Source organism: Rhinolophus sinicus, chromosome 7 (genome assembly GCF_057876585.1).
Source record: "Rhinolophus sinicus isolate RSI-liver-muscle chromosome 7, RSI-T2T, whole genome shotgun sequence".
In the NCBI taxonomy this organism is placed as follows: domain Eukaryota; kingdom Metazoa; phylum Chordata; class Mammalia; order Chiroptera; family Rhinolophidae; genus Rhinolophus; species Rhinolophus sinicus.
The window spans coordinates 44,031,116-44,054,215 of record NC_142507.1 but is presented as its reverse complement, the minus strand read 5'-3'; the positions used below and the strand labels follow the sequence as shown (position 1 = coordinate 44,054,215).

Sequence of the window (23,100 nt, the reverse complement as noted above, 5' to 3'; positions counted from 1 at the left end):
TGCTCCATCTGCTGGGCTCTAACCCCCCCCATTCTTTGGATTAACTGCCTTTCAAATACCAGCTCAGCCACGACTTTTCTGACCTGTCGCCTTTCTGCTCGCTCCATATTTTACTGGATGCTTTTATTGACTTCTTGGGACTAGGATTAAGTTACTCAGTCAGCTTAACATTTGATAGGATTGCCATGGTTCGTAATATTGTCAACTTGGTTAGGCTGAACTACTTTCCAGAATTCTCTTCCGATGTTCTAGTAAGAGTGAGCCACAAGAAATTCTTGAGCAATTGTAGAGGGCAGATGTGAAGGAGCAACTATTTTGTAGCTCATGCATGTTGTTGGGATGTTGGCTCACCAGCTGTGGCTGGGCCTGCAACTTCCCAGCCTTTCTCTGGATCGGCCTTCAGCTTCTCTGAACCTTTGGTGTCGGTGTGTGTGATAAAGAGCCTGGGGTTTTGCAGGACAATCAAGGTCAGAGGTAATAAAAACTGACAAGGGTTTGTGCTTGTGATTTCCTCATTCCTACCCTCTCCCACTTTACATCCATTTTCCCTTAACTGCCTGTTCTGTGGACTTCCCACTCCTGTATCAGAAACAAAGATAACAGCCTTAGACTGCTTAATCAGCTCCCACAATAACATAAAGTGAAATCCCTTATACGTAAACATGTATCTATGAATAGCAGTTGTTCCTCTGATTGAATGCTGATAGTTATTTGTCCTATTGTCAAAGCTCACCTTTGTCATCCCAAGTCTGTATTGTATCATGCATCCTTACGGCCTTGCCAGCAGATTTTTAGCTCTTTGAGGTAGGGACTTTTCTCTCCATATGATCAGCGCAGGATGGTGCTTAGTATGAACGAGGTGTTTACAATTGTTAAATGAATAATGTGGTGACCCCTGCTGTCCCTGTCAAACTCTGTTAAGTAACAATGAAGATGCCAATCTGATTTCTGTAGGTGAATACACAGCCATCAATAAATATTTACCCAAATGATTGTTACCTAAGTTAAAATCCTAGGAAATCAATGAAAATAGCAATTACCCATGATACATATTTTCAAATATTTCCTACCATGTAAGTTGTCCACTTGTATACAGGTAAATAAATCCTTAAAGTATGGGAGAATTAAATGTAGACAAACCTAAGGGCGGGCAGAATTTTCCCATTTATCGGCTGGATTCTTAAGAGTAATTTTACGACACGTTGAGTCCATATTTTCTATAGACATACTACTAAAATGACGATAAAGTCAATGATAATTTGATATACAATATTTCCTTATTTTAATACTAAAAAGCTTTAAATGTCCCATAATCAGTTAGCCAGAAATAGCTTACCACTAAGAGTCTCATAAACAAGGTTATCAGTTCAATGACATCTTTAATTTTTACCCACGTGACAAAGGTTGAAATATTTGAGAAAACTATACAATTTGAAAAATCTTGTTTCAACTGTCAGTTTATTGCAAGATGGTAAAATTAATTACAAATTTAAACCATAACTTGGTAGTCTTTAGTCAGGTACCAAATTTTATTAAGAGCAAACTGCTTATTCAAAAGTGATTATGGAACACCTCAAAATACAGAGCAAGAAGGACAAGAAACATCTCACTGGCCAATAGATTGTTTGTTTTAATTCTTTCACTATGTGAAACTCAAGCATTTCATTTTTAAGTAGGGTAAAGTGTAACTTCAGTAGGCCGCAATACAGAAAGACTTTGTCACATAGTTTCCATTTAGTCAGTCAACTGTTTCTAGCTGTCTCAATCGGCATAGCTGCGTTTACATAACTGGCTGTGCTTGGGCCTTCTTTGCAAGCAGCTTTAGATCTGCAATGCACTTGGCAATTGTCTCCTTTTCCTGTGATAAGGAAAGAGAAATCTGGTTAGATCTTTCCAAATCACAGACGGGTATAAACACCGTAATTCTAAAGGATCCATCCTACAAGACCTTGAAGTTCCTACACAATCTCAAGATGAGTTACTAGCTTAATATGATAGACTAGTAGGAATTATTTAACTATTTAACAAGGAGAGATGCAACTTATTTTAAGCAAATCCAAGGAATTAATTAAAATCCCCTGGCTCATAGCTTTTATGAGTGAAACGTACAGAGTTCAAAGCCAGATACTCCTGTAACCATGTACCATCGATGTTAGCTTGTACAGCTAACAGCTGCTTGAAAAATACCAACCTAACAAATATCATAATACAGAAACGTTAAGAATGAAAAGAACTTTTAAACTCTTTTTTGTATTTTCCAAGTTTTTAAAATAAGCATATTTTTATGTAAAAGATAGTTTATTAAAAATAATTTATTAAGTATATTGTATATCCGGGAAAGAAAAAATGACAGAAATAGAAAACACCAATTTTTAAAAAAGAAAATAAAGTTTAGGTAAATAATAGAAAACATTTCTTTTCTGTTCAAGACCAATAAATCAGGCAGCTGGGAAGAAGAAATGGAATGAAAATCACAGAATTAGGAATGGAATGGGCTCAAATACAGCCTTGTCCAGTCTCTGTTTTACAAAAAAATTAAGTATGCTGGTTAACGTTTCTCCCAAATGATGGAACTGGACAACAAGTCTGCCACAAACAGTGTTTTGAACCATCTTTCCACCCTTTTAACCTACGAGGTCAGAGACCCTTAACGAAACTTGGAGGAGGAAAGCCACCATGGCAGTAATGCAGCCTTTTCTAGGTTACCACTAGCCAGAAAAAGGAACCAGGGCCACCCCACTGTCTCTAGCTAGGGAATCCTTGCCTATTCGTATTCTAACAGAGCCATCAGCAGATGCTTGCCAGACACGAGCCAGCTCCAGAAGCTTTAAACACCCCGTACCTGCTGTGCAGAGATGCTCTGTACCACGTGCTTCTCCACCCAGTTTATCATGTGCTCTTGTTCCTTTCGCCGCATCATGTTCTGCACAGAGATCTGATAGTCCAGGCGATTCTTTACCTCCCTGTATACTCTATGCAGCCGTTCCCGGTAAGTGACCTCCAAGGCCATCGCAATGTTATTCTGAAGCAAAATTAAGAACGATGAAAAGTATTTGCATAGTTGATGGATCACTTCCACGCTGAGGATTCTGCCAGTTAGAATACCCCACCTTTCTTGCATTTTATGCAAAATTCTTTTTAAATATACACAGCAGCAAGTCTCCTCCGGCCCCACCCCCCATAGGCCACCAACGTCCTGTTTCTTGTATACCTTCCCAGAAATATTTGATAAACAAAATATAGGTATATGCACACATACATCACTGTTACTAATTATGCCATGTAGACCCACCTCAATTTTAAGTTACATTGGATTCTACAACATCGGTGTCCCATAATCCATACTTTATTTAACTAAGCTCTATTAATAAGTTAGGTTACTTACAATTTTTTCTGCTATAAATAATGCTGTATATATTGTATGTCTTTGCACTTACATGTGAGTATTTGCTGGGTCAAATAATAGCTCCCATCTGCTGAGTACCTACTGTGTTCTAAACACTATGTGTCCATTCAACTAGGTCTCGTATCACACCATGGGATAGTTACTATTATTACATGCGTTTTACAGTGAAGAAACTGAGGCAGAAGCTAAGGAACTTGTCCAAGGTTAAAGAGCTAACCTTGTGAAGTCAAGCTCTGAATACAAGAACTTCAGGCTACAAAGCCCATGTTCTTAAAGATCCATTTTAAATTATGATTAATGTTTCCAAAGTCCTCAGAAAAGCTGTACCACTTCATTCTCCTACCAGCAACACAAATGTGTTACTCCGAACCCTGACCTTTTGTTTACAAAATTTTTTACTCCCCACTATTCTGATAAGCCGGAAAAAAAAAAATCACTTTCAATTGTCATTCTCTATGGAGAAAATTTACATATTTAGAAGCCATTTACATTTTCTTATGTCTTTATGAATTGTCCATCTCCTATGCCTAGTTTTCTATTGGGATGTTGGGCTCTCTTCAGGAAACTACCCTTTTGTGTCACATGGAATGCATGTATTCCTCCCAGCCTGTCATTTAACTTTGTTTCTGGTAATTTTACATGTAAAATTTTAAAATTTTTATGAGATCAATCCAACAACTTTTCCTCCTGTAGTTTCCACATTTTTATTTTTGAGATATAATTAACATACATCATATTAATTGCAGGTATAAAACATAATGATTTGATATTTGTATATACTGTGAAATAATTACCACAATGAGTCTAGTTAGCATCTGTCACCACACATAAGTTTCTGGATATTGTTGTCTTTATTAGAAAGGTCTCGTCAACTCCAAGGGTATTGTATTTCTTTTCACGTTCTCTTTTTCTATTTGTTATGGTTTCAGTTCTTAGTTAAGATCTTTAATTCATTTGAACTTTATTTTAGTATGAGGTAGATGGTAGGAAACAAACGTTATACTATCTACAGAAGTACTCGTTTATCTTTCCTCCGCTAAGATGAAAATGCCATCCGTCTCAATTGCCTTCCACGTGTAGGTCTCTCGACCTCTGCATCTGTTGTGTCAATCTGACTTTCTATTCACATACTGTACCACACTACTTAAAGTTCCTTACAGTTTTATGGGTGTTAGTATTTGATAGGACTGTTCCTCATGACTTCATTTTTTTCAGAATACTCCTGGATATTCTTTTTTACTTTTTCTATTAATAAGCAGTTTGGCCAATAATCACCACCCCCATCTCTTAGTATTTTCTTTCCAGGAATGTTGTTACATTTAGAGATTAAAGGAGGGAGAATCGCTATCTTTATAATGTGTAGTCTTCCATTCTAAGAACAGGGTTCTTAGAACCTTATACCTCACAAATATTTTACAAAGTAAAAAAATTATACATTTCTAGTTAAGTTTATTTCTAGGCATCTTTTCCTAAAAGGTGCATCTTCTTCCAGTACATTTTCTAATTGACTATTTGTAACAGAATGCTACTGATTTTGATTTTGTTTACTTGATATTAATTTTATATCTAAACACCTTGCTGAATTTGCTTATTGTTTTAAGTTATGTTGACTCTCTTAGGTTTTCTAGGTATATAACCAGGTGATCTATAAGAGCAAGAGTAAGTTTGTCCTTTCTAATTTTTAATACCTCTTATTTCTTCCTCTTCTCTAATAACATCAGCTCCTACATCCAGTTCACCATCATCTTAATGGTGACAGGGACACTGTCATCTTCTAATTCTGCAATGAGATTCCTTACAGGTCTGTTAAATACAAAGGCTTGAGATACTAATCTCAAGTAGGCCCTTAATACTTCTAAGTACATTTCTTTAGTTCACTCACTCTCCTGCTCCTCATTTTCCTCAAATCTCCAATATATCCTTGACTATTTTCATTCAGCAAATGACCTTCCTCCCTTTTCACGGAGAAAAGGAAGCAATAAAAGAATTTCCACAAACTTCCACCAGCACACAAATCAATCTGCCTGAACCCTTGGCCTTCCTTTCTGTATCTATGACTGAACTGCCTACGCTTTTGACGGCAACTCGTGCCCTTGTGAGTTCTCTTCTAAGCCCTCTGGCCTATGAAGGACATCACACCAGCACATTCCCCCCACCCCTTCCTTGCATTCATTTCTCTCTCTACTAACTTCTATCAGATGCTAACATACTTCTCATTTTTTAAAAAAAACTCTCTCAATTCCTACATCCTCCCATCCTAGCTACTAATTTCTTTGCCCACCATTACAATAAAACTCCTAGACTATTTTGACAGTTGTCTGTACTGACTCCAATGTCTTTCCTTCCATTTTTTTCTTCAACCTACTCCAATTACTTCACGAAAACAGCCCTCACCTAGGTCACCAAGAACCTCCATGTTGCTAAATCCAATGGCAAATTCGTAGGCCCTTTACTCCTTGAACATAAACAGGGCAACTACAAATTGAAATAGTCCTTGTTTTCACCTGTTTTTGCCCTCATGTTCCAGACTTGCGGCTTTAAGTGCCACCTGTAAGCTCATGAGTCCCAAATCTCCAGCCTGGAATTCTCCCCCATCAATTCCAGACACATATATTCAATGGTCTACCCAACTAATGTACTTTGCTAACTCACAGGCATTTCAAACCAATGCACACAAGACCAAAGGCTATTTGCAACAAAGCAATCAGAGTGACCTTTCAAAAGGTAGGTGAGATCCTATCACTCCTCTAAAGGCTTCAATGACTCGCATCAGAACACAAGTCCAAGTTTTTACAGAAGCCTGTAAAACGTCACATGATCTACGCCACAGGGCCACAGGAGCCCCTGGCCGCTCTCTGCCTTGCTTGCTTTTGTTGTTAACCTCACCCATTCCACTTGGACTAAACTGGCCTCCGTACTTTTCCTTGACTATACCAAGCAAGCTGCAATTGTTCTTCCTTCTACTGTTTCCTAGAATACTATTTCCCCAGAAATCCACACAGCTTACCCCATTACTTCTTCAGGTCTCTGTTCAAATATCACTTTAGCAGCCTTTCTAGACTGTTCAATAAAAAGAGTAACTCCCTCCTAAAATCTCTTTTCCTTTCACACCAGCTTATGGTACATAGAGCACTTATTACCACGTCTGCTCAATTTTTTTTTCTGTCCTTCTCTCAAACCTTGGCTAGCAGACTCCATGAAGAAGGACTTTGTTTTGTTCTCTCTGTATTCCCAGTACCTGCCTTGACTGGTGTTTCCACACAGGAAGAACTCAATAAATATCTATTAAATAAATGTTTCATAAATAAATAAAAACTTAAACAACTATCATTTGATTCTTTTGAAAGAGCTACATCTTCAAAAGCCAAGTTTCGTTTGTGTGTACATATTATATATGAGGCAGAAAGCACTCTCTGGTTGTAACCTAAATATGCATGGAAACAAGTTTTAAAATTTTCTGAGGTTTTCAAACATTCATGGGCTTAAGAATCTTTAGAGATCTTGTTTTTAAAAATACAGATTCTTGGGTAGCTCCCAGCAGAGGTTCTGATTCCACAGTCTTGCAATGGGGCCAAAAACCTATACCAGACGACCCTGCGCACGTGGTACTGAGACCACACTAAGAAACACTGGCTTGGAACCTTAATAGTTCAGATACTGACTTCACCTTAGCATCTCATTTTTCACTTAGAGGTACTTCTGTCACATAAAATTGCAATACAGGACATCTCATTTTAAATATCAGGCGTAACATACTGGGCTCCACGTGAATAACAACAAACTACTTGAACATATTCCTCAAGATGTTTGTGTGGATCCAAAATATGCTTTTATTCTAATTTTAGAATAATAATCTAATTATTTATCCACATGATAGGTCTTAAATGTCTAAGTAGCTATAACTGCCAACCACCATTCAAATCTTCTCTTTTCTAAATAAAATATGCTCAACCTACTCAACTATTCCTTATATAAGAAATTCTAAATTTTTGTTTTCAATGCACACAAGTGAGTAACTTCATTCTCCTTGGAAAGTTCTGACACCTACCCTCTGGACATCGAAAAGGTAGTGGCGCTTTTGAACCAGTGCCTGCTGTGACTTCTCCAGATTGATTGCATCCTGGATGTATTTCATGGAAGCCTGCTTCGCCTCTTCTAGTTGGGCAATTTTTTGCTGCAATTATAATTATAACGAAGGTCAGTGAAAGCACCAAGGGTAATCAAAGCAAATTCATTTGATGCTTCCTCAAAGTTATATCCCTCATTTACAAAAACAACCACATACGCACAAATAGGGAGACATGAGGAATTGTCTATAACAACTACACAATATGTTGTTGAATGAACGAAACTAGAAAAGCTGGAGAAAGTTTGGTGAATTTTAAAAAATTGATCTCAACTTGTGATTTCAAATTAGTAGCGAACAATAACACCTATATAATGCATTCATTGTAATTAGATTCATTTCTACTTATATATATACTAATAGTATATATATAAATCATATATATATTAAATACACATGTGACTATATCTACATTCATACTAAAAACATCACTTGATGGGCTTGATGCTGCGGCTACAGTGTAAATGGGAAATAAGATTTATGGCTCTTACCTCATTGAGTTTATCAGCAAATTCCCCAATAGAGGCACCATATTTTTTAATTACATAGACAAGCAACCCTATTGTTGATACGGCAGAGATGGTCTCTGGTGTAACCACATATATTTCTTTGGATAGAAAATATAAGATAAGCCCAGTTCCGAGCACATAGGGTCCTAAAAGAAGAAAAAGTTATTTTATGGTGGATACTTCTACATTTGATTAGCTGATGGCAAAGTTAAGTAATGATTTAAAATAATCAGATTCAAAGACAGATGCAGTATGGTAGAATTGAAAGAACAAGAATCTGGACTCAAGGAATCTGACTCTGCAACTTATAAGAAACTGAGCAATATAAATAATCTCTGAGAATAGTTTTCTTGTCTGTAAAATGGGAACAACACCTTTTTCACAGGGTTGATGAAATAGAGAAATAATGTGTGTAAAGTGCCTGGCACAAATGCTCAACAAATAGCAACTATTCTATAACTTTCAGAAGTAATTTGTGCAGCAAAATATACAATTTATTGACTGTGAACATTGGCCAGGATGACATTTGTCTACTCTTGCCTATTTTTATTGAATAGGAACCTGACACTGATCATAAGCCAAAAAAAAACACCCAACAAACAAAAACTATAGTGTGTGTGTGTGTGTGTGTGTGTATGTGTGTATGGAAGAATTAAACATCAGGACTCTCAATTCCTGTAGCATCTAATTCTAATGCTTCAAATATGGCTATCTTTTTCTTTAACCAGCATGAGCTCTGCAATGACACTAACCACAATGTACATTTCTTTAGGATTTTCCTCTGTGCCTCACAAGATGCTAAGCAGGGACAAAGCAGGACTTTAGGGAAGCATTTTACAGTATTTCGGAGCAACATTAGTACCAAAGGATGCTAGGATGTATTACGAGAGTAAAAGGATTATACAGCTGACTCCTGAACAATGCAGGAGTGGAAATGTTAGGGGTAACAACCCCCCTCCACATAGTCAAAAATCACATAGAACTTTTAAATCCCCCCAAACTTCACTAACAGCCTACTGTTGCCGGAAGTCTTACTGATAACATAAACAGCTGATTAACACACATTTTGTATGTTATATATTATACTATATTCTTACAATAAAGTGAGAAAAGAATATCATAAAGAAAATACATTTATAGTATTTATTGAAAAAAATCCGCACAAGTGGACCCACGCAGTCCAACCCATTGTTCAAGAGTGAACTGCAGTCTCAGATATATTTTACCCAGTTTCCCATACAAAGTTGCAACAGTTTTTTCTTTATTTGCCTTCAATATATAAATTTTAAATGTAAATTTGCAAAAAAGCCTATCATATGTAACATTTTAATCATCTACGAAGATCTGAAGACACTAATGGTTCTTGCAATTTCAGTTAGGGAAATGCTATTTTAGGCCACTCCCTGAGGGTTAAAAAAACAATCTTTGGTTTCCAATGTTCCATAGTCATAGCAATATTTGGGTATAGCAGGAAAGGCAGTGTGTATAATAGAAAGAACACTGAACTTAATTGGAGAACCTGATTCAAGTATAATTCAGTCACTAAAGAGAGAATGAATCTTGGCAAATTCTTGGTTTTCTAGTTTTTCTGGGCAATAAAAATGTCTTCATAGGACTGTTAAGGATTAAATAACATTAAATGCAAGCACACTGCAGTATAAAAACGCAAGGTTTCAGAACAGTTTATGACTTTTTCAAAGGGGAAAAACTGATAAATATGACCCCATTTCTGTTCTCGTGCTTATCTATACAACTTAATAACCTCTATTGCTTTACCTGGCTTTATTTTCATCCACAGCTCTTTCCCTTACCTGACTGTATACATGAAGTTACTCATTTCTTTATTATCTATCCTACAACAGAATGGATGTTTCATGATGGCAGGCACCTTAGTTAACCACTGTACGCCTAGAACAGTGCCTGGCAGAGTAAGCATTCAGTAAATCTGGTATATTAACAAATGGAGACAACGCTATAAAATCAAGTTAAAATCTCTAAGGAATTTATTCCAAAGTCAAGTTAGAGCAACCAAATCGTTATATTTAATCACTTCCACAATTCACTTTTAAAAACAGCTGACTTGATTTTCGTGGTGAATGTGGAAGAGGTAAGAGGCCACTAAAATCCTAGGGTAACATAAACTATACCACCCAAACATACGATCAAACGCTGGGCAAATGCTCACCTGTTACACCGGTTTTAGGATAAAGGAACTGAAAGAATTCCTCAGGGATCAGCCCATGACGAACTTTCCCCCCGTATTCAGGAAGCGGTGGTACAGGGGCCTGACTCGGCCGCCCAGTGTGAAAGATCCTTGTGGCCTGCAATACCCTACAGGTAGCAATGACACAAATTCAAAGCCTATTCTTTAAAGAGAACACAACGTATGAACAATTAGTAGAAACAATGAATAGGGATGAGGATTGAGGCAGTTTCCCACTGTCATAATAGAAAGAGAACAGACCAGGAACAGGACGGTTAGGGGCCAATAATTAGCTGTGTGACAAGGACAAATGACTTACTTAAACCCACGTGTCACCTTCTACTCAATACTAGAATCCCTTCTAAGTCTCATCAGTCATCTCTCTAGCACCTTCTATGTTTATCAGCACTGAAATACTAAGTACGTAGACTCTGCAGCCAGACTTGGGTTCAAATCCTAAACCTGCCACTTGACTTTGAGCAAGTGACAAGCTTTTGTAATTTCCAATTTCTCTAAATAAAGTGGGAATACAGGATATGACCATATAGGATTGTTGTGAGAATTAACTGAGTTATTAACACGTGGAAAGTTTAGAATGGTGTTTGGCATATGGTAAAGTTCTATGGAAGTGGCTAGCTAATACACGTCCCCTGGGTTGTGAGCTCCTTGACGGGTTCTAACTAACCACTACGTGAAACGTTTTTTCAGTGTGCGATAGCTCCATGTTCATCTTTGAATTGAACTGCTACGTACGTCCTTGAAACCTCCATCCATTGATTCTAATTTGATTTTTCTCTGTAAGAAAAACAACATTCACGTGTCTGGGTGAAACATCTGCGTCCCCTCACAAGCCTGACCGTCCACAAGGAGCTCTCTGGTTGTGTTTATAAAAGCGAGGTATACAAAACGTAGCACAATATTCTAAATACAGCTTGACCAAATCATTCATTCTACAAATACATGTTTTGAACTTGAATTATTGTACTATTACCATGGATTTGCAAATTATTCTTGTATTAAAGTAGCCTAAGATTGCATTTTAGCAGTTATAAAATACAGGTGTCTCATTAAGTTTTTGATGACATAAAATCCTCTAGGTCTTTTTCACACCTGCTGTCAAGCTTAGTCTCCTTCAAATACTCAGTATATTTTTGTCCCCTACCTCTCCACTCTCTCTACCTCTATTCTTGCAATGTAAGAATTTATATTATTTCATTGATTTTGGTTCATTGCTTGTCTTTTCAATGTTAGTTCTACCCCACCAACTTTGAAATCTGAGATTCATGCTCGAGATTCTTTCATTGAAATCAGGGTTCTCAACCTCAGCGTTACTGACATTTTAGACCACTGGCAATTCTTCGTTGTGGAAAACTATTCTGTGCACTGTAAAGTGATTACTAGAATCCCTGTGGCTTTTATATACCTTAGGGGCTTCTACGGTAGGTAGCATCTCCTCTTACCCACTGGTGACAACCAAAAATGTCTGCAGACATTGCCAAATGTCCGATGGAGGGGAAAAAAATCACCCCAGGTTGAGAACCACTGATTTAATCATAGCACCAGAGAACTTGCTTCAGGCTGACACAAAGCCTCTCCCCAACTTGTTTTATCTCTTGCCTAAACTCATTAACAATCAAAAACCTCAAATACCCCTTAAATCAGCCCCCTCCCACTGCTGACAATGCTTTTAAAATGCAAATCTGACTTTAAAACCCTTCAACAGGCTCTCTCCTGTCTACAGAAAATAAACTACTTAATATAACATACATTTCAGCACCTGTCAAGTTTTAAATCCTCACCTTAACTTATTCTCCTGCCTTCCAACCATATGGAACTACTCAGAGCTCTCAAAAACAAACAACAAAAAACCAAAAAGATGCTTCATGCTGCTCCTTCTGCCTGGAAAGTGATAACTGCCAAATCCAACCAGCCTTCAGAACATCTCAAGTAAATCCTTTATGAAGGCCTTCCAATCTTGGGCTAACATTCAATCACTCCACAAAACATTTACTGACTTTCTACTGCTGCCAGGCCCTGTGAGCACAGCAATCAGTAGACAAAGCCTCAGCTTTCAGCAACACGCTAATGTGAGTGTACAGGTCCATACACAATTTCAGGCAGCTGTAAGTTCTACGAAGAAAAATGGAGCAAGGTAAGGGGGCAGGCAGTAACAGAGTAGAAGAAAGGCATTGTTGGTAGGAGGCCCGAAAACATTTGAGCCAATGACCTGAGGAAAAGAAAGAAGAGCAAGTACAAAGATCCTGAGGCAAAAGTAAGTTTGGACATTTTCAGAGGAACAGCAAGAAGGTCAGTATGGCTGCAGAATAAGCTAAAAAGACAACGGAAAGAGATAAATCAAGAGGTAGGATGGGATCAATTCATTTGGGGCCTTCTGGGTCATGTTAAGTTGGGATTTTATTTCAAGTGGGATGGGGAGCTCTGGAAGGTTTCTGGGGGTTGGGTGAGGATTGACATACTCCCTATGGCTAGTGTGAGAATGGGCTGTAATGGGACAAGAAGAGAGATGCAAGGAGACCAGCTAAGAGACTACTGCAACAGCCTAGGCGCAAGGTGATGGAGGTTTATACACTCCAGTAGCTGTGGTCAGAGTACAGATTTAATCTGGTGGAAGAGCCCTTCTAATGTATTAGACACGGAACGTGAAAGAAAGAGAAACCAAGATGTTCCTTGTATCATAGGTATGTATTTTATTTCTTGTATTATGGTTATTTACTTGTCTGTATGGAATCTTTTTTTCTCTGATAGTCAATTATAGCCTCACTTTATTGCCTATACAAAAAATTACAGCTAGATTAAAGCCACCTTTTCAAGCCATAGAACAGTTACCAAATTTTGTAAGATTTAAGTTTGGAACTAAAAAGAGAAATTCCAAAGAAAACTGACATGTTTTGTGAAATAATATTAACAATAACAGCTGCTAATATTTAATACTGCACACATTATCTACCAGACAGTTTTTATAGCTTCAGAGGAATCAAGTCTCTTCATTTTCATAGCCCATAATGTGCCATTATCTCCATTTGTAGATGAGGAAATGGAGGTCACACAGCTGGTAAGTGGGGAGCCAGGTGTATCTCTTTCTTCTAGCTGTGGAGTCCTGCCTTCTCTCTAGATTGTGTGTGAGCAATGAAGGCAGGTACTCAGTCTTACTCATTCTCCTATCTCTGCTTATATGGGAGACAAATAAATATCTACTGAATCAATGAATTTCTCTGACTCTTATGATTTGGTAGTAAAAGTCAGGATCTGGGAGACAGACCGAAAACAACATGCTTCATTGTTTCATTTAACGAAACTTGTTAACTCATATGTAGGCTATAAAACAGGAAGCAACAAATGAACAAACAAAATAAACAAACTCATAGACAAACAACAGTACGGGGGTTACCAGCGGAGAAGTGGGGGGGTTAGGGGGGAGGATGAAGAGGGTCAAATAAACGGTGCTAGAAGGAGACTAGTCCTTGGGTGGTAAACACATAACGCAATATACAGATGATGTACTATAGAATTGTACGTTTGAAACTTAATGTTATTAACCAATGTTACCCCAAGAAAGTTAATCAAAAACAAAACAAAAAACTTGTTCTTGGGTATGCAATCTAGGAACTCTGATTCAGGCTGTGGCAACGACGTACCTTTGGTGAAGGTCACAAGTGAGAGGGGCGGGGCTTACAAGACATCAAAACCAATTTCTAGTTTAGTTGGAACACATCACTTACACGCTTAATCTTTGCCATTAGCTTGTAAGACGACGTTCCGGACAGTTACAAAAGCACAATGTTTGAATGAGGCTTTACCCGTCCCAAAATTACCTAAAGAAAGGTAATTTCCAGCCTAAAGCTAAGAGAAGGTCACCGAGAAGCGAAACGCGATGATAAAACAAGGAAGGGCAGTATTACGCCCTCTCACTTACCCTGGACCGAGGAGGGCTGCGTTCTTCATACAGGGGGCTGCAAACACACAAGGCACAGGTCAGCGAGGTCAAGGTGAAATTTGGTTTGTGCCTTCCTCGGTACCCGCGGGCCCCGATCACGAAGGCCATGCACCCCTCTCTCCTGTCCCCCGAGACCCCAGGGTCACCTTCGGAGCGGCGCTAATCGCTCCTTCACTCAGGCCCAAGCTTCGCTGCACCTTTCTTCACCCCCTTTCCTTCCACTCCTACCACGTAACCCGAGACACGCTTCTTTGCAGTCTGATAGCCCCGACCAGGGTTTACACCTCTCACCCGCTGTGGCGACGGTAGAAAGTACCACCCGAGACAACATGGTCAGCGAGGGCCCGCTCGGCGGTCTCTGCGTCCCGGTGACCTGGACAGGGAGTCTATTAGGGGCAGGAGCAAGATGGTCGCTCGCAAGTCTCGCGAGAAGAGAACGTGAGCCCTCCGTCCCTTCAACTTCGTCGTGAATTCTTATTCTCGCGATAAGAGGTACAGATCCCGGCGAACTTGTTGCCCAAGGGCCTCAGCGGGAACGCGGAATGGGAGCGTCGAAGCAATTCTCGCGAGATGTAGAGTGCCTGTAGCCAGCCTCTCGAGAGGGGCGGAGGCCCAGAGGAGTACCACGTGGGGGCTGCCTGAGCTGAACCTCCGACGCGCGTCCAGTTTGGCTCTGTCTAGGTTGGAGCTGGGACTGTGGAGATGCGGAAGGAAACCCCGCCTTCCCTAGTGCCCCCGGCGGCCCGCGAGTGGAACCTTCCCCCTAATGCGCCCGCCTGTATGGAGCGGCAGTTGGAGGCTGCGCGATACCGGTCGGGTGAGCCGAGATCCCGGGGCCTGGGCTCCCTCATCCTGGCTCGGGGTGACCCTCCGCGAGCCTGATCCTTCCAGCCCACCCCCGCCCGCATGCCGTCCTGACCCTTGCCTCACGTAGCTGAGCTCAGATCCTGACCCGGCCCGCGTGGGTCTCAGTGCGGTCGCCATGGAGACGAGCCCTTACACTGCACACGCGCTGACAGCTTGTACCTCCCTTAGATGGGGCGCTCCTGCTGGGGGCCTCCAGCCTGAGTGGCCGCTGCTGGGCTGGCTCCCTCTGGCTTTTCAAAGACCCTTGTGCCGCCCCCAACGAAGGCTTCTGCTCGGCTGGAGTCCAGACGGAGGCCGGAGTGGCCGACCTCACTTGGGTGGGGGACAGAGGTATCCTAGTGGCTTCTGATTCAGGTGAGTCACTTTCTCCTCAACCCCACAGGTGGAATGGAGGCCATGGGGTGCAGGTTGGGCTGGGTTTAATCTTTAATGCCCCACAGTCAGTGCTCGCGGGGGCTTGAGGTTGTTGGTCCCCAAGGAGAACTGTGTAGGTGGTAAATACCTTTTCAGAGATTCTAAATTTCTAATAAAATCCACAACAAAAGTAAGAAATGGGTTGGAACCACTCTTCTTCTGTGTAACCTCCGCGATATCCCCCAATCCAGACCAAGGATAATCTTGATATTAAAATGGTGCTGAAGCCAATCTGTGCTGTCTCTTTCCATTTCTTCCCATTTTCTTCTTTTTAAATGATTTCATTCTGCTTTCTTTGTTTTAAATGTCAGGCTCAGCAATGGGGCCTCAAAAAAATCAGAATTTGGGTGTTGGCAGGCATTGCAGGGAAGCACAAATGTGGATACTAAAAATTGAGCTTCTCTGACAGTTGAGTTTGAACACTACATATCAAGACAACTTTTGAGGGGTTTTCTGTACTTAGCCAGTCACTGTGTAAGACATTGAATTTTTCAACATTTTTTTAAGACTCTGTAAGACATTTATTCAAATTGTTCAACAAATATTTATTATAATTGGGAAGAGATAGCCTTCCACACTGGACGATGTGATGCACAGACAATTGTGGAGACTTCATCAATTTCTCCTGGGAATTTATTTTCCAATGTTTTCTTACTGGAAGCAGGGTAATGGATTTTACCAGCCGTTCCATCTGTCCCTGTCTTTTTTCTAGAAGCCTTCCCCACCTAATTGTCTGGACTATTATTAGGAAAACAGTAATGCCAGCATAATGCCGAATGGCTTGGAAGACAGCTAAACCCGCTAATGATATGAACTCTGGTTTTAGAGGAATAACTTAAACTTCGTTAGTTTAGTGTCGATGGACTCCTCGAATTCTAGAAGTGAGTTACTGTCTCGGTCTAATCCAAGCTTGTTTCCCTCCCCCTCCATCCCACCCCTCACAGGTGCGGTTGAATTGTGGGAGCTGGATGACAATGAGACACTCATCGTCAGCAAGTTCTGCAAGTATGAGCACGATGACATAGTGTCGACCGTCAGTGCCATGAGCTCTGGCACACAAGCTGTCAGCGGTAGCAAAGACTTCTGGTGGGTCCCTGTTCTCATCGCTGCTGTCTCCAGGCCTTCCGTGGGCGTCTTCACTAGCCTCGTAGCCTCATCAAGTAACGTTTTGGGCTCGTTAAACTACTTATGTCTATAAGAGTTCCTTGGAGGTTTTGCAAGTAGGCAAAGACACAGGACATGTCAGTGAAAGGAAGTTCTTGTAGGAACACGTATTTTTGTGTCGATAGTATAGGTCAAAATTAAGTATCTGTTTCCTTTTGCTTCTTAGCATCAAGGTTTGGGACCTCACTGAGCAGATGGTACTGAATTCATACCGGGGTGAGTGGCCTTTCTTTCCTTTTTAGTCCTGGCCTCAACTGTTTTGTTTTTAGTCTCCCCTTTGGGCTCTTAGAACTTGGCTTGGATGTTCGGGGCCGCAGGTCCTGGCTCTCCTGCCTGATAGTTTTCTTCCCAAACTGTAGTCAGGCCCCAACGTCCATCCCTTACCCTTTTCTGAATTTCCCTACTTCTGTGGATGGCCTCACTACCTTCTTGGCCACGCGAGGCTCAGACTCTCGGTCCTCTTCCACTCCCCCTGCGTCCCCCGATCAGTTTGTCACCTAGTTCTTTTGACTTTTTTTCCATTTGTTCAGTGACCTTCCTTTCCATTTCTTATGCTCCCATTTACTTTCAGGCTTCACCTTACACAGAAAGTGACACTCATCTCATCTCTCCGCTTGTAATTTTTGGTCTTTCGTTGGTTTCCTGTGGCTTGTAGATTAAAACCTCATTTTCTTGTCTGCCCCCCTCCCCACAAGCAACTGCACTCGCTAAACCAAATCACAGTAGATCCATCCATGGCATTCTCCAAGTATAAACCCTGGGGCTTGTGAATCTTGAACTTTTGAATATTCGCTTCCATAAAAGTTCCATTTTTTCTGGTGAGAACTATCACTTTTTATTAATGTTCCTTGTTCTGCTTCTTTTCATTAACAGTGCTAGCAGCTGACCTTTTTTGGGGGGAGCATTTTTCGTGAAGACCCCTTATCTTCATGAAGATAAGGCCTAGAACATTAATGGGTGTGTGGCTAAGGGATGTAGATGCTAGGTGATCACTTGGTTCATTCAATGACCAAGTGCCTTCCTCTGCCAATGTTAACGTCAAAGTGCATGAGTCACATACGTCCAATAAAAAAATCACAAACTCATACGTATCCTGGACCTTCAGGGTCACTTGCATTTTGTTAAACAATAATGTTAAAATGCCAAGTCTACTCTACTTGCCGTTTGATTCTTAAACGTATGATGTGATTTCCTGGTCAGTGCTAACTCTTTGTCAGCGCTTCCCCCATTCAAGCTTTTCAATTCGTTCTTCGTGTTAATGTCTTATTCCCCCTACTGAATTCCAAATCCCTTGAAAGCTCAGGAATCACGTGTTCTTCAGATCTTTTGTGTCCCCCCATGGCTTTTTTCAAGTGAGCAATGAATTCGTGTTGGCTTTCCATGGATTCTAGGGCGAGGGAAGAACTGTGGAAGGTATCTGATCCCATCTTTCTGTCTCAGGGCAGAGCCTCATCCAGACAACCTCACAAAGTCTGGTTCTGTGACTTTAGAGAAGGTGGTTCCCACAGCCTGTAATTAACATGTAGCAATGATCTTCACAATTTTTTAGCATGTAGACCTAAAATTGGCTTCTAATTTAAGTTGAAATAATTCCAAAGAAGATAATTTCTGACCATATCACTTACTATATATTTGTTTCAAGCATATGTTTGTCAGAATTTGGGATTTGCGGATTAAACCCATTTACACGTAATTTATGCAAAATGTCCACCAAATCAACCTAAGTGGCAAAAACCTTTCTACATGAAGCCAGTTGGTCAAGTTAAACTTAACTTTGTGTCAGACAAGGTTTGACTTCATTTTTAAATTCAAGTAAGCTAGTTAGATGTGTCCTTATGACAACCATCTGTCATAGTTTTCAAAACTCTCATTATTAGACAGAAACAGAGATAAGCCGTCGAATCACACTTGTGTTTGTGGTGTGGAGGAAACAAGCCCAGCCCCCTTCACTGAATTCTACCAGATGCTCTTTCTTTTGCCCTTTGGCTCTTAGGGAGAAGCCCCTTTTGTTTTATACCTGTGGTTTTTATACTCCTGAGCACTGTACCATGGTAAGGTTTGGGATGGGGGAGAGAGATGTGTTCCTTCCGTGCAGTGGGAGAAGTGACTGTGAAAGCAGAAGTAGGAAAGGAGCACTGACAGATTACAGGCAGCTTCTTAGTTCAATTTCAGGAAAGAGAACATTCGAGAATTCCCTTAAAACTGTCAGTGTCCCAAACTCCCTTGAAAGTTTGTGTATGCTACCTGAGGCTCTAGGATGTCTTAACTATAAATTCCTTCACTGTTCTTACTCAGCCCCTAATTTCTCTTTCATCATCTTTACTAATTAATTTTTCCCAAACCTTTTTCGGTTTTCTCACTCCACCAACATTTCCTCTTAGGTTTTCTCTACTTTCTCTCCTTTACAGCTCACTCTGGGCAGGTCACCTGTGTTGCTGCCTCTCCCCATCAGGACTCTGTGTTTCTTTCCTGCAGTGAGGTGAGATTCAGCCTCTTCTTCCCTTCCCACTCCCTCACCACACTCAAACCCTCTCGGCCAGGGTCTAGTGTGGAGACCTCCTGGCCGGCAGCTGCTTCTTTGGATGCTGAAGCCTTGTTTTCTGTTCCTCTGCTTCTAGGACAGCAGAATTTTACTCTGGGACACCCGCTGCCCCAAGCCAGCATCACAGATGGGTGAGTCTGAGAGCCAGTGGCGGGCGAGCGATACTAGGAACCTTCCTGAAATAGGCTTGCCTTTGCCAGAGTCAGAGGCAACGTTGCCAGGTCCCCACTCACTGTGACATAAGTCATCCAATTACTTGCTTTCCCACCGAGGCTCTGCTCACCCCGTTTTGTGCAGCGGGTACCAAGAGGAAGGATTGGTTCCTGGGTGGGTGATTTACTTTGCATTTCCTGGATGGGTGAACAGAGGGACCAGAGTTGTTATCTTCACTCTTATGCTTGAAACTTGCCTGTGACTTGTGTCCAGAAAGGGCAGGAGGCTGATGACTGCACGTGGGTTCTGAGGGTCAGGATGAGGACAGGACTGCCTCAGCGGGGTGTGGGAAACCGAACCAAAGTGTTCCTGGGCTTTAGAGACACTTTGTCTGAGCAGTGTCTTCCCGGAGCTGGGCTCCGACCCTTCCCCTCTCCTTTGCAGGCTGCAGTACCTCTGGCTACCTTCCTACCTCCCTGGCTTGGCACCCTCGGCAGAGTGAACTCTTTGTCTTTGGTGAGGCGGCACATCCAACTGTGTTGACTCCGGGATGGGGAGGGTGAGAGCCGGGGCACTAACGCCGAGGGCACAGGCCCTAGGCTTCGCCTCATTAGCACACCTGGGCACTAGGTGACATGTGCCGGTGGAGGCCTGGGGAGGTGGCGTGATCCCAAAGTGGTTCTAGTTTAACTTTGGAGAACACGATGGTTTTTTCCCCAGTAGATTGGAGTCCTGGCTCTTGTTTTCTGGGTGTGGCTACGTCCCTGGGCCACAAAGCCAGTGGATTCCTATGCAGCAGGTCCTCCAATAACGTCGTTTCATCCAGCGTTGTTCTGCGATAACGTTGATGAGATGCCGTAGGAACTTAGGTCTTGTTTATGTCGGCCTGTGGTAAAACTGGTTTTGTTATTTGTCATTTTGCTTAAAGTTGTGGAACATAACGACGCCGTTAAGTGGGGACTTACTGCGTAGGGAGTTCTGTTCTCCTGTGGGTAGTTGTGGCTGTGCGTGTGGTGACATAGTTTGTGTTTAAATGAATCACCACATCATCCATTCATTTAATTTTCACCACCAACAATGGCTCATTATCCCGACCTGACAACAGAAGACACTGGTGCACAGAGTGGTTCACTTGTCCTCGATTGCAGAACCTGCCTTCGAATCCAGGTCTGGTTGACTCTTAACCACTGTGTGTGCTCCCTCTTTTCTGCAGGAGATGAGAATGGAACGGTCTCCCTCGTGGACACCAAGAGTGCACGCTGTGCCCTCCGCTCGGCTGTGCACTCCCAGTGCGTCACTGGGCTGGTGTTCTCCCCACACAGGTACTGTTCTTTGTCACCAGGGCCGGGTAGGCATGAATGGGCACAGCGAGGGGAGAGGCTTACGTTGGCAATGCATTAGCCAATCAGGGAGTTCCTTAAAGCAGACACTGCTCGAGCTGAGGTTTCAGAACGTCAAAGATCTCTTCAGGCTTGTCCTTTTTTGGGTTGTACAGTCTCTGTCCGCCAATGGCTGACACTCTGCCCAACACCCCAAATGTTTAATACTGTGGGCTTCTAGGACTGTGTGGTTGGAAAAGCCTGTGTTTCTGGGTTGTTGCTGACGCTCCTGGAAGGGACCAGGTGGGATGGTTAGTTGCCAGGCTGATTGTCAGCCTTGGCTTTCCCTTGACCCTCATCTTTCCTTGGAACTTGTAATGTGACTTGAGTGGTAGCTAGACCTTAACCCAATGTGGGGATCAGGCCACCTTCTGTGGGTCACTTTAGAGTGGGGGCTGGTGGCCGGCCCAGTCAGTGTTTGTCTTGGGACCTATGGTTTTACCTTTCACAGCCCTCTCCTTCCTCTCCTAGTGTCCCCCTCCTGGCCTCGGTCAGTGAAGACTGCTCACTCGCTGTGCTGGACTCTGGCCTTGCTGAGGTGTAAGTGTGAAGTGGAACCCTGGAGCTCAGGACTTGGGGAGCGGAGCGGTGGGTGGCTGGGTCCTTTTTCTCTTCAGGAATGTGCATTGTCTCTTTCAAGGGGACTGGCTGACTGCTGACCATCTCCCTGTTCCTGGGGCTGACTCACAACCACCTCTGTGCCTGGTAGAGGAGAGCGTGGTGGGAGGTGGAATTGCTAAGTCTGGCATCACGACTGCCTCCCAGGAGGTCACAGTCTACGCTTTTCGCATAAAGAACCACATATGTGAAAGACAACCTGTTACAGGGTGAAAGGTACCAGACAGAAGGCCTGAATTGTGCTTCCTTCTTTACCATGATTTGCTGTCTGATCATCCTCCACCCTCGTTCTAGCCACCATTGCTTCATCTTTGAAAATGGAGCAGTGGATTGTACAATCAATGAAATCCCTTGTGGATAGCTACACTGCTGTCTGGTGACAGGGCTGTGCCTTTGGTTAAGTGTGTGTGACACGCCCCCAAAATGTGCCTTAGAAGTGTTGGGTTCTCTTTCTTTCCCAAGTCACTTTTTCCTCTTGTCTCTCACATGCTCAAACCTGTTCTCTCTTGTAGGTTTCGAAGCCGAGCTCATAGAGATTTTGTGAGAGACGCTACGTGGTCCCCGCTCAGCCACTCCCTCCTGACCACGGTGGGCTGGGACCATCAGGTCATCCACCACATGGTGCCCACAGAGCCTCTGCCGGCCCCTCGGCCTAACAGTGTTGCTGAGTAGATTGGATTTAAGACAGAAAGCAAATCCCCCATGAGCAGACACTCCCGTCGCCCCTACCCTGTCAGTCTGTGGGACAACACAGAGCCTTTTGCAGTATGTCGATGGCACCAGATCTGCAGTTACTGGGCATGTCTCCGCTTGGGGGTGGCAGGATTCTGGGATCCTGTTGTCATAGGGAAGAAAAACTTTTTTGAAAATGGATATGTATGTATGTCTGAGTGTGTGTGTGTAGATACATAGTTTTAGGTGGTGGGGGGGAATAAAAAATCCATTCCCACATCGTTCCCAAGGCCTACCCAGCCCCCCAAAAGAGTTCACAACAGGGTTTTATGCTTCCCATGCAGCTGTGCACAAGGAATTGGCTGTCTGGATGAGGTATGGGGCATGGGTGTTCCTGGATTCTCGGAAACAGCTCACATACTCCTCATAGAGATTGTAGCAACTTAATAGTTTTATAGAGCTTTGTTGACCTTTATCATGGGCATTGCTTCCATTTGCAGAAATCCAGCCCAACTCTCCTTGAGGAAGAGCCAGGACACTCACCACAGTTTTGTACATCTTGCCATTAAACTAAGTCAGAAATCCATTTTCTGGCCGAAAACAAGGGTGGCTGGTGCCCGTGTGATGCTTCCCTCCACCCAGCCCCACCCACGTGGAGTTGTGTATATGAGAGAGGAGTGTTCTTCTGTCATAGACGCCACAGAAAAAAGTTTGGGGATGGTGGAGAGCTTAAAAGCATTTCAGTTACATCAAACACTGACACTGGCAGAGAAATGTCTTCCACTTTTTCTACCTGAAAACAGCCTAGGGCCTGATCTCCTACCTCTGGGCCCCTTTCTGTGGATATAGGACGTCTGAATGCTGTTTTTTGTGGGCTCCGAAGATTTAAAATTGCAGCATCAGAGAGAATCGGGAATACTGGCTGGTGAAATAAAAAGTTTAGGCTTTGTTGGTCTGTCTTTTGAAGTGTGTATGTTACGTGCAGTGAGACACATTTCACTTAGGTGAGTCATCAGGTGTCAGTCTTACAGCCTATTATTACTATTATTATTATTATCATCATTATTATTACTGCCCCAGCTCCCCAGAGTG

The 23,100-nt window shown here is 42.2% G+C and overlaps 2 protein-coding genes across 2 annotated transcripts; one reads left to right on the top strand and one right to left on the bottom strand.

Moving 5' to 3' along the window:
* Positions 1 to 1,439: 1,439 nt before the first annotated feature.
* ATP5PB (ATP synthase peripheral stalk-membrane subunit b) lies at positions 1,440 to 14,646 on the bottom strand. Its single transcript, XM_019730440.3, has 7 exons — positions 14,491 to 14,646; positions 14,179 to 14,215; positions 10,227 to 10,372; positions 8,024 to 8,187; positions 7,455 to 7,580; positions 2,843 to 3,022; positions 1,440 to 1,858 (listed from the first exon to the last, which is right to left on the bottom strand). Exons 1-7 carry the CDS (start codon positions 14,528 to 14,530, stop codon positions 1,781 to 1,783), a joined length of 771 nt encoding a protein of 256 aa, XP_019585999.2. The 5' UTR covers positions 14,531 to 14,646; the 3' UTR covers positions 1,440 to 1,780.
* Positions 14,647 to 14,792: 146 nt separating this feature from the next.
* WDR77 (WD repeat domain 77) lies at positions 14,793 to 22,959 on the top strand. Its single transcript, XM_019730439.3, has 10 exons — positions 14,793 to 15,016; positions 15,235 to 15,420; positions 16,425 to 16,566; positions 16,811 to 16,860; positions 19,053 to 19,123; positions 19,263 to 19,317; positions 19,784 to 19,855; positions 20,553 to 20,661; positions 21,190 to 21,258; positions 21,849 to 22,959. The coding sequence occupies exons 1-10, from the start codon at positions 14,902 to 14,904 to the stop codon at positions 22,006 to 22,008; spliced, it is 1,029 nt and encodes a 342-aa protein (XP_019585998.3). The 5' UTR covers positions 14,793 to 14,901; the 3' UTR covers positions 22,009 to 22,959.
* The last annotated feature ends 141 nt before the right edge of the window (positions 22,960 to 23,100 follow it).